The sequence below is a fragment of the Achroia grisella genome, unplaced genomic scaffold, assembly GCF_030625045.1.
Source record: "Achroia grisella isolate CSIRO2021 unplaced genomic scaffold, CSIRO_AGI_Agris_v1 utg454, whole genome shotgun sequence".
In the NCBI taxonomy this organism is placed as follows: domain Eukaryota; kingdom Metazoa; phylum Arthropoda; class Insecta; order Lepidoptera; family Pyralidae; genus Achroia; species Achroia grisella.
Genome location: NW_026712865.1, coordinates 274,029 through 284,841, shown reverse-complemented (window position 1 = coordinate 284,841; position 10,813 = coordinate 274,029). Strand labels below are relative to the sequence as shown.

General features: G+C 45.3%; 1 protein-coding gene across 1 annotated transcript; it reads left to right on the top strand.

Annotated features, from left to right (window-relative positions):
* The first annotated feature begins 512 nt into the window (after positions 1–512).
* LOC131845158 (protein deltex) lies at positions 513–9,423 on the top strand. Its single transcript, XM_059194195.1, has 10 exons — positions 513–870; positions 2,231–2,575; positions 3,482–3,722; positions 3,962–4,108; positions 5,424–5,617; positions 6,327–6,435; positions 6,993–7,252; positions 7,653–7,840; positions 8,208–8,316; positions 8,990–9,423. The coding sequence occupies exons 2-10, from the start codon at positions 2,231–2,233 to the stop codon at positions 9,185–9,187; spliced, it is 1,791 nt and encodes a 596-aa protein (XP_059050178.1). The 5' UTR covers positions 513–870; the 3' UTR covers positions 9,188–9,423.
* The last annotated feature ends 1,390 nt before the right edge of the window (positions 9,424–10,813 follow it).

Here is a 10,813-nt window from a genome sequence, read left to right as displayed (position 1 = left end):
AAACAGAATTATTTTTTAAACATGGGATACCGGAATTAATGATTTCGATGACGTATTGTTAATATTATTAACTTGGGCTTATTTTAAAGAAAAACTTGAATTATTTACTCATCATTTTCTATAACACAGTACTTTAATCGAAACGTATTCACACATATTTATGACAACCTACCTGTTCTGGCAACACTAGTCGACACCGCCTTCAGTCCATAGAATATAAAATATAGAAGTAACAAAGTTAAAATATGTAATATTATGTTATCTGTGGTTAAAATAACAATAGTGAATAAAAAGAAATTAAACAAATAGAAAAAGAAAGCGAAGAAAAACGCCGTCTAATGTAATTCGGGCTGAAAGCTGTAAGATTTTAAAAGATTGAAAAAAAGTATAGAAAATGATGTCCTGCTAGAGTAGAGTCAAGGAAAATAATTTTTTTGTTGTTTTCTTTTCGGGTTGACGTCAGTCAAATAAATTATAATTGAATGACTGTATTTGACAGCTTTAGTCAAAATTATAAACATTTTTAGTTTACTATTAATTTTTACTTATTATACTTTCACTTTACAATGCACGACAAATTACTTTAATACTAATTTTTATGCTATTTCTATTTTAATTTGATAATATTTAGCAGGTACATCTATCTGTGTAGAATTTCAAGTGTTTCAAGTGCATGCATACTTAATTACCAATTAAATTGTGACAGAGATTTTTGTTTGATTGTTTGCATACTATTAAAACTTTATATTCATGTACAAATTAAAAGTTTATCGTAACAAATTAGTGTCATTGTATTCTGAAAATGCATCAATTTCCATGAAGAATGATACTTGGAAGCGTTAACAACCGCACAGCCTTCAATCAGCCACTGTAAGTACTGGTAATTTGTTTCGTACAAGACATTACTTAAAAATAACGTAATTGTGTGCCTGTGTCTGATGTTTGCAAGTTGTACCGTTGCAATGCAAGTGAATGCAATGTAATGTGAGATAATACTCTTATGCCACCTACTACATAATCAGCCCACAGTTTACATGTTCAAGTATGTTTGTCATCACATTTAGATATAAGTATGAGAACTGTGTGTTTATCTATTCCGTATGAGAACTTCTAGGCAATTTATAGATTACTAGCTAACCAACCCAACTTCACACAGGTGTACATGTATTATACATATAAACCTTCCTTATGAATCACTAGCTGTACCCGCAACTTCATATGTATGGAATTATATTTTAATTTTCTAAAATAAAATAATGTTTCTAAAATGAAAGTAGCCTAAGTTACTATGGGACACAGTCACCTAGATACATCTATATAATAATTGCATTTAATAATGTCTAGTAAGACAAATCCAATATTGTGTACTAAAAACTGCCGTTATTTTGTGTCATGAACCATATTTATATTCATATAAATAACAATAAAAATGTATATCAATATTACCAATAACATTAATTTTATATATAAAGTATATAAGATCATTATTTCTATGTACATATTGTCAGTTTATTACCATCTGTAATATACATTGTCTTGACCAACAACATCATATTATTCACCCGCAACATTACTACTTATTACATACAGCTACCTGTCATAAAAAGTCACATCAAAATCAGCCCAGCCATTTCAGAGATTAGCCGGAACAAACAGACAGACAGATAACAATTAAAAAAAATGTTATTTTTTTAACAATTAACAATTAAAAAGAATGTCAGTATTACTAAAATTGTCCTATCCAATTCAAATGGGCATCGAAGTTACGACAGCTCGAAACCCTAGTGGTGCCCTCAGACTAAAGTCGTAACTGTCAGACGGGAGTCTCCATAAGTTCTTCTGCAGCTTTGGAGTGCCATCTGCATTCATCCCTTATTATCTGATGAAGGTGTAAAGGACAGTTGCTGCCAACAGACAGAGTAGTTTGAAAAAATAATATGAGTTAGTCAAATCCAAGAATTCTAATTTAATTTGGTATACAGAAGGTATCCTAAATTAACATGTAAAGAGTCTTTTCACTGGAGGTCATGACAACAGTTGTTTAGGATATAGCTCGAATCACTTTATCTTTAAAAAAAATTGCCTAAAATCCGTTGCGTAGTTTTACAGATTTAAGCATACATAGGAACGGACAGATGGCGACAGCGACTTCGTTTTATACTATGTAATGTTTAAGACAGAAGATAATGATAAATGTCAGTCAATAGTACACCCGTGTATGTCGCATCAGATGTCGGGCGGAGGGGGCGGAGGGGGCGGGGGCGGCGGCGCGGTGCACTGCGTGGCGGTGTGGGAGTGGGAGGACGGCGGCGGGTGGCTGCCGCACTCGCCCGCCGTCAGCCGCACGCTGGAGCGCGCGCGCGCCAAGAGACTCACGCGCGTCGTGCTCGCCGACGCGGAGCCCGCGCTCACCGGGCTCGACGTCAACCTGCGCGCGCTCACCATGCGCCGCGCGCGCCCCGCCGCCGCCTGCGCCGTCCGCCGCGCCCTCTACGGCCTGCGCTCCCCCGCCGCGCGCGGCCGGCGCTGGGACTGGGCCCCGCGCGACGCGCTCTACGACCCGCTGCCCATGCACGTGAGTACCGCGACCGGGCCCCGCCGCCGCCTGCGCCGTCCGCCGCGCCCTCTACGGCCTGCGCTCCCCCGCCGCGCGCGGCCTGCGCTGGGACTGGGCCCCGCGCGACGCGCTCTACGACCCGCTGCCCATGCACGTGAGTACCGCGACCGGGCCCCGCCGCCGCCTGCGCCGTCCGCCGCGCCCTCTACGCGTGCGCTCCCCCGCCGCGCGCGGCCGCGCTGGGACTGGGCCCCGCGCGACGCGCTCTACGACCCGCTGCCCACACAGTCACCGATACATCAAAATAATAATTCCGCCGCGCCCTTAATAATGTCTAGTAAGCGCGGCCTCAATATTGTCCCTAGCGCGACGCGCTCTATCTGCCCATGCACTGATGTCACCGGGCCCCGCCGCCGCCTGCGCCTATTGCGCCCTTACGTATATAAGCCGCGCGCGGCCTCTATGTACACCGCGCGACGCGCTTATCATCATCTGTAATACACATCACGTCTCGACCAGCACGACATCGTAATATTGCAGCCCGCAAGACTTTTCAAACACCTTAGTACCGCAGTACGGTAGTACGGTCATATGGCAATATGTCCGGCAAGCTCCGGCAAGCAAGACATGTGGCGCCACCAGTCACACCCCAATGCACTATGGAAAAACTCACTCCCAGTTTCATTGTCTTCTCGAGAAGATAGACTGGAGAATGTATTCGACTAAGTTTCACTATAGTCGAGCATATTGCCTACTGAACTTCTCACCGATTGTCCTCGAAATGAAATAAAAAAATTTCTTATTAAACCAAATCCAATTATAGCGTTTCTGGTGACTGTTTATATACATCTTATTGCCCTTACATCTGTTTCACTCAGTGTGTGATTGTGAAAGTGTTGCAAACGTTAGTATGACTGTATATAGGTGCAGTGCGCGCTGGAGGAGGCGTGGGAGGCGGGCTCAGGCGCGGAGGTTCCTCACGCGGGCTGGCTGCTGTCGGCCGCGCGGCTGCAGGCGCGGGCCGCGGGCGGGGCGGGGGGCGGGGGGGGAGGTGGAGGTGGAGGGGGCGGGGGGAGACCGCTGCGCCGCGTGCAGCAGCCCCCGTACCCGCTGGCCCCCGCGCCCCCCACACCGCCGCCGCCGCCGCCCGCACGATACCGATCTTGTAACTATATACTTTGCTACACGTATCTCTCTTAACCTTCTACTACTTGTTTATCGTATTGCATGTAATTTTTTTTTGTGTTCGTTAAATTTGACCTCGTGAGTGTAATTGGAAGTAGTAAACCGCTACCTTGCGACGCTTTCTATAATTTTATTAATAATTAAAATATATCGATATAAGAGCTACTGCATAGCACAAACAACCTGCACACAAGATGTCGATGTTTATCCTGGCAACAGCAGGCGAGCGGGCGCAGCCGGCGGCGGAGGTGGCGAGTGCGGCGCGAGCACCGCAGCGCGCGGTGCAGGCGCCGCACGCCTCCCCGCGGGGCCGGGACCGCCGCCCGGGGCTCGCGCGGCAGATACTGCACAACCTCAACATATTCAGTCAGTGCCCGTTCCTTGCACCATATACTTTATCTTCTTCTGTTCTTCTAATTCTTCCTCTGCTGATGAAGGTATAAGGGAAGTGGAATTGCTGAGCGTAGAGAATGAATGAGAAGCTGAGAGTTGCTACTCATAGTTCATTTCGCCACTATATTTTTGCATGTCTTCATATAAGACGGATTGTATGGAACCATATGTACTTTATAACATCTGTGCACACCACATTTCTCGCAAAATAAAATCATTTCATTTCATTTCATTTCATTTCTGGAATTAAAATGACAGGTACCCTGACGGCTTATATGCAATTGAATGGTGACCATCCTTGATGTACATGTACAGCACCACCACTCATATATTGTGTTTTAAAGACTATAAAGTCATGCTGCATATTCGGTAACTTTACTGGCATAACTCCACGCTTCAAATGAATCAAAGCGAACTGCCTTACGGCTGTGTGTGCGACTATAGAAGACAGATAACTTTTTACATAATCTACATTGGTCAGAATCCTTGTACGAGCTAGCATCGTACATTATTTCGCAACATTAACATTTTATTTTACATTTCACATTTCATTAAAATCAGTTCGTATTCGGTCATCAAGGACGCCGCGCGTACTCATTACAATCATTAATCAGTTATATTTTAAGTTTCGATATACAGTTTTAATCAAGTTTCTATCAGTATCATTTATCAGTTTTACCTATCAGAATCTTTATAGTTTCGGTACAACCCGAACATTGGTCCTTCGAGCCGGATTTGAACCAGCGACCTATGGATTAATTCAAGCTTCTAGATATGTACTTTAAATCATACTGTAAAGACATGCTGCATAGTCGATAATTTCGCGACCATAACTCCACCTACAACTAAAACAAATATTTAAAGCGAAATGCTTGATGGCTGTAATAGGTGCTACTGAAGATGATCAACAAAAGAACACAGATGTAAACACACAAACACAGATACAAAATATACATAGGCCAAAATCCTGTCAGCTGAATCTCCTAGATGTGTAAATTCAATCCTACTTAATTCGCCATAATGAGCTTGTTAGTTTATAGTTATTTAGAAGCTAAGTTCATACTGTCTCGACACCTCGTTGTTTATATTATAAAATATTCAATCCGTTTAAAGTCAGTTCCAATAAAGAAATAGAAGCAAGCACATGTATTTTAATTCTTTGCAGAATAAATAGTGCAGAATCAAGCAATCGAAAACGGACCCTATTGAAAAGAACAGAGCTAACTGGTTTAATTTTATCACTACTTAATTATTTTAATCCAACAACTGAACGAATGGTATGTTACAGGCAATAACAACAAGACCAACAGCAGCAGTCAGTCGGAGGGGGATCCAGCGGCGGAGTGCGGGGCGGAGTGCGGGGCGGAGTGCGGGGCGGGGTGCGGGGTGAAATGCGGGGCGGGGGCTCGGGCCGACGGGCGCCGGCACAGCGTGGACACAGTCTCCACCTACCTCAGCCACGAGAGCAAGGAGAGCCTGCAGGTACTTCTAATTGTATTTTTAATCGCTCAGATTTTATTTTCGAAAGACAAGTTTAGGTTTTATGTTATAAACATGTGTTTGGAGCAAAGATATCTATATAGTAAGATATCTGCCATTTTGCAGTGATAATCAATTATTAAAGCGTGCACGATTGAAGAACGCGGGACTGCGTGATCTGGTGGCGCGAGCGGTCTATTTCATTCTCTTTGCATATTTTTTTTTATACTACTATGATGGCCGACAAATATACGGCCCATCTGATGGTAAATAGTTACCGTAGCCTATGAACGCCTGAAACACCAGGGCTGTCACGTGCGCGTTGCCGATCCTTAAGAAACCTTAATACACCCTTCTTGAAAACGCCATGCTGTAGTCTCGGGAGAAAATCTCGGCAGGTAGTTCATTCCATAATCTCCATGTGCGGTCGAACCTGTGACTTATATTAAGGAGTCTCTGGACCGCAGTGAACTACCGCCTCGTTCTATTGAGCACGCCGAGTTTTTTGGACGCCAGCTTGACCTTTTCTTCGAGGTGACTACGGAACCCAACTGTGCAAGAGATGTCGACACCAATAATCCCAATACTCTTAGAGATATATTATATACATTCTTTCCCGATTTACATGCACATTCTATCTCGAGTGACATCCCATCGCGTGTTAGAGCGTACGTAGTGGCAGTTAATGTGTGAGGTATCCCTGTCCCTGCAGCAGTCGTCGGTGTGCGAGCTGCTGAACTGCAGCGGCGGCAGCGACGACGTGTTCGACGCACCGCCCTCGCCCCAACCAGACCTGCCCATCTCCGACGGGTCCATCGTTGGTGAGATACTGTTTTAAATTACACTCCAAGCTTGTTTCGTATGAATATAACAGTATATATGACAAAGGTCGTAAGACAAATAAATAAAATTTAAGTGTCTGTAATTTCAAATTAAGAGCTATTCTTTAAATGTATATAGTATTTAGCGCAAATGAGTTCGTGTAGTATATATTCCAATAAACTTAAATTTAAGCAAATTTACATAATCGCACTTATTTTTTTGATCTACCATTTACTTGGAAAGCTGTCTGATTATAAGAAGAGCAAGAAATTTGCTTGTTGCTCTTTTAAACGGTCCAGAAGATGACGTGTCACGCGCACACTCAGTGTACGACAGCGGTAAAAGTGCGTGTGCAGTACGCACAATAAGAACGCTCGTGCGGCAGTAGACTATGGTAGTCACGCAGACTAGTTCGTATAGTTAGTATAGTGTGTATAAAATGTATACGGTATATCGCAGCGGTAGGAAGGTAGTGTGCATAGTGGAAGTTGATGGATGCGGTATTGTGGAGTGTGGATATTAGAAGTGCGTGTTCAGTAAGCGTGCGTGTGTGCAGGCGTGGACGTGGCGTCGTCGGCTGTGAGCGTGTGGGTGCGTGCGGTGTCCCGCCCCCAGTGGGGCGCCCTGTGCCCCGCCTGCCTGCTGCCGCTCGCCCCCGCCCCCGCCCCCGCCCCCGCCCCCGCCGCGCCCGGCCCCGCCCCCGCCCCCACGGCCCCCGCCGCGCCCGCGCACGTGGCCGTGGCGCTGGCCGGCTGCCAGCACATGCTGCACCTGCGCTGCCTCAACCTGCAGCTGGAGCGGCTGCGCGCCAACGGGGTCAGTACTTACCACCACATAATAGTCATAAACTTGGAAATGAATCCACACAGCGCCATCTAGTTTCATACGAAACTGTAATAATAAGAATAATATCGGTAGACAATTCACACAGCATCATCTAGTTCCATGCTAGGCATAGTTTGTATTGTAAATACTAGACGACTGATACATTTTTGTTAATATATACGTAGTACACGTACCAATACAAACAATCTTACACATGAACACAAATATTTGCGTCGTAGAAAATCTCGAACCGGCGACCGTCGCAAATATAACAATATACTAAACTGCTAGACTACCGCGTCCATCCAAATTAAGATTTACTGTAAAGTGCTTAAAGTCCAAAATGTGTATCGATGGTCTGTGGACACTGACATCAAACTCAAATGTGCAGGAGCAGCTGTACATCTCGTGCCAGGTGTGCGGGCGGGTGTACGGGCGCGAGGAGCGCGCGACGTGTGCGGGGGGCGGGGGCGGGGCGGGGGGCGGCGGGGGGCAGCCCCCCGGGTCCATGTCGTGGTGCCTGCAGCCCGGCAGCCTGCCCGCGTACCCGCACTGCGCCTCCATACTCGTCACATACAAGTAGGTACCCTCCACACTCTCTCATGACTCCTTGCTGCGGGGCCAGCCCCCCGGGTTCATGTCGTGGTGCATGCAGCCCGGCAGCCTGCCGGTAAAAGGTATAGTTTAAAAAAAAGGTTTTATTAGGGTCCTACTCCGGAGCCCCACCCTCTGAATAGCAGTTCACATTCATTAGGCTTCGTAATACATACTACTGAAGTATTTTAGAAGTTTTTGGCCAAGGGAAAAAAATAAAATGCGGCTCAGGGATTCAGGGATACTCTATCTGTTGGCGACGACTGTTAGTTTACTCAGGTGGACCTGCAGCTGGAATCCTACCTGAACAATATGTTCTGTAACATGGTGAGAGTATGTCCGTATGTTGCAGCTTCCAGTCGGGGCGGCAGGGCCCCGGGCACCCTCGGCCGGGCGCGCCCTACTACGCGGTGGGGTTCCCGAGGCACTCGCTGCTGCCGGACACGCCGCTCGGACGAGAAGTGAGTACGCATCACACTCACCACGCTCATCACACCCATCACACTTAATACAACATATACGTACCTCTCCTGCGACACTCGCTGTTACCAGCCACGCTGCTCGAATGCAAATTTAGCTGACACCACACTCACCACGCTCATCAAACTCATCACATTACATATGTGAGGTACTTATGATATTCGCGATATCCAGCGATATTCGTTATTGCCGGTTATGCTACAAGAACGCGAGGTGTCCTTGCACCACATTCATCACTCCCATCACACTTATCACTCCATACACCTAACTCCCCTGTAGCACTAGCTGCTGCCGGACACGCCGCTCGGACGAGAGGAGAACATGTCCCGTTCTCGTCACGCTCATCACACTTACCATACTTAGTATAACACACTTGTACCTCAACTACGGGCTTCACTGCTGCCGGACGCTCCTTGGACGCAAGGTGAGCACGACACCACACTTACCACGCTCATCAAACCCATCACACTATATACGTACCTCTCCACAATTATCACTCCCATCACACTCACCACACCATACACGTAGTGACACTTTCTGCTGCTGGACATGCCGATGGGACGCTAGGTGATCACGCATCACACTCGTCACACTCGTCACACTCCCCACACCTCGTACGTAGCTGTCGCGCGGTAGTGATCACCGTGCCCGCAGGTGCTGGGCGCGCTGCGCGGCGCGTGGGAGGCGGGGCGGCTGTTCGCGGTGAGCGCGTCGCTGACGACGGGCCGCGACCACGTGGTGGCCTGGCGCGCCGCCCCGCCCCCCGCCGCCCCCGCGCACTACCGCGCCCCCCGCGCCGCCGCCGACCGCCTGCTGCATGCGGCGCTCGCCAGGCTGCAGCCGCTCCTCTGACGGCGCCCGGGGCTCGCTGCATGCAGCGCTACAGCGGCTGCAGCCGCACCTCTGACGTCGCCGACGGCCTGCTGCATTCAGCGCTCGCGCAGTTTCACCAACGTGACTACCACGTGACCGATCGCCCGCTGTATACAGCGCTCGATCGGCTGCAACCGACACGCTAACGTCACCGACCATCCGCTACATACGACGTTGCAGTGACTGCAACCGTTACTCGTCGTCGACCGTCCGCTGCGAGCTTCTTCGCAAATGTAAAAAAAAAAATACAATCTTTTCACCGAACACTTTGTCTTAAATTATTAAATAAATTTCCAGAGGAAATCTAATTTAATACAACTAGTACGAAACTAAACTTCCAATGTAAAATAAGCTTATTTTTTTTAATGTAGTTAATAATTATATTGAATTATAGAGAATCTCCTCATATATCACTATAATTTATATTTATAGTGGCTAGAAATTACATATAAGTTAAACTATGAGACAAGACTGTCACGATATCTGCATTTATTATTTAATTTGAAAATAAATATTAACATTTGTTGTGTTAATAAATGAATATTAACATAGCTAGTGTCACAAATAAAGAGTACCTTAGCTAAGTGTTCCCATATAAAAATAAAAAATAAAACAGTGTTGTGCAGTTGGCACCTCTGATTGCATTCTTTTCAACCGTTCGCAAACGCACAAAATTACCTTAGCTAAGTTTTTCGATATAAAAATAAAAAATGTGTTGTATAGTTGGCACTGCTGATTGCAGCTATTATTCTTGTCAACCCATTTGCAAACGCACAAAAAAATAAAGTAAAATATAACATTAAACCGTTGTGGGGTCATAAATAAACAACTTAGCTAAGTTTTTCGATATAAAAATAAAAAACAACAGCGTTCTATGGTTGGCACTTCTGATTGCAGCTATTCTTCTTTCCAAGCCGTTTGCAAACTCACAAAAAAGTAAAGTAAAATATAATATTAAATGCATATTTAATAGATGTTAAAACCAAGATATTTATATGTAGTTTATATGTTCAGAGAGAGAAATATATACCTAGTATTCTCAACTCATTATATGTACCGACCTCCAATATGTACCTATATAGTATGTTATATTATATGTTAATATTAAAATTAGTTGCAATAAACAGTCAACGAACAACATCTAATAAAACTCAAAAGTTTTATATACATAACTGTACCGCGTCCTCGTCTGCGTGGAATTTAACTTTACTTTTCTAAAATAAAAGTAGCCTCAGTTCATTCATTCATTCATAATTTAAGAGCTACGCTCTTGTCGGTGGAGCTCTTGCCACTTTCCGCGATCTTCCATCATGCTCTTTAATTCTTGATACGACACGACTCCCATTTTGTCCTCAGTTTGTTTGATGTAGCTATTCCTTGGTCTTCCCCTCCCCCTCTTTCCTTCTATTTTCCCCTCAATAATAATTTTCATGAAATCATCGTGCCGTATCAAGTGTCCTAACATTTTTCCTCGTCTATTTTCTATGGTGTTCAATATTCAATAGTTACTCCCGTCAAAATAGGCCATTTCAGAGATTACCCGGAACAAACAGACAGACAAAAATTGTAAAAATGTTATTCTGGTGCATGTACCGTATTTATATT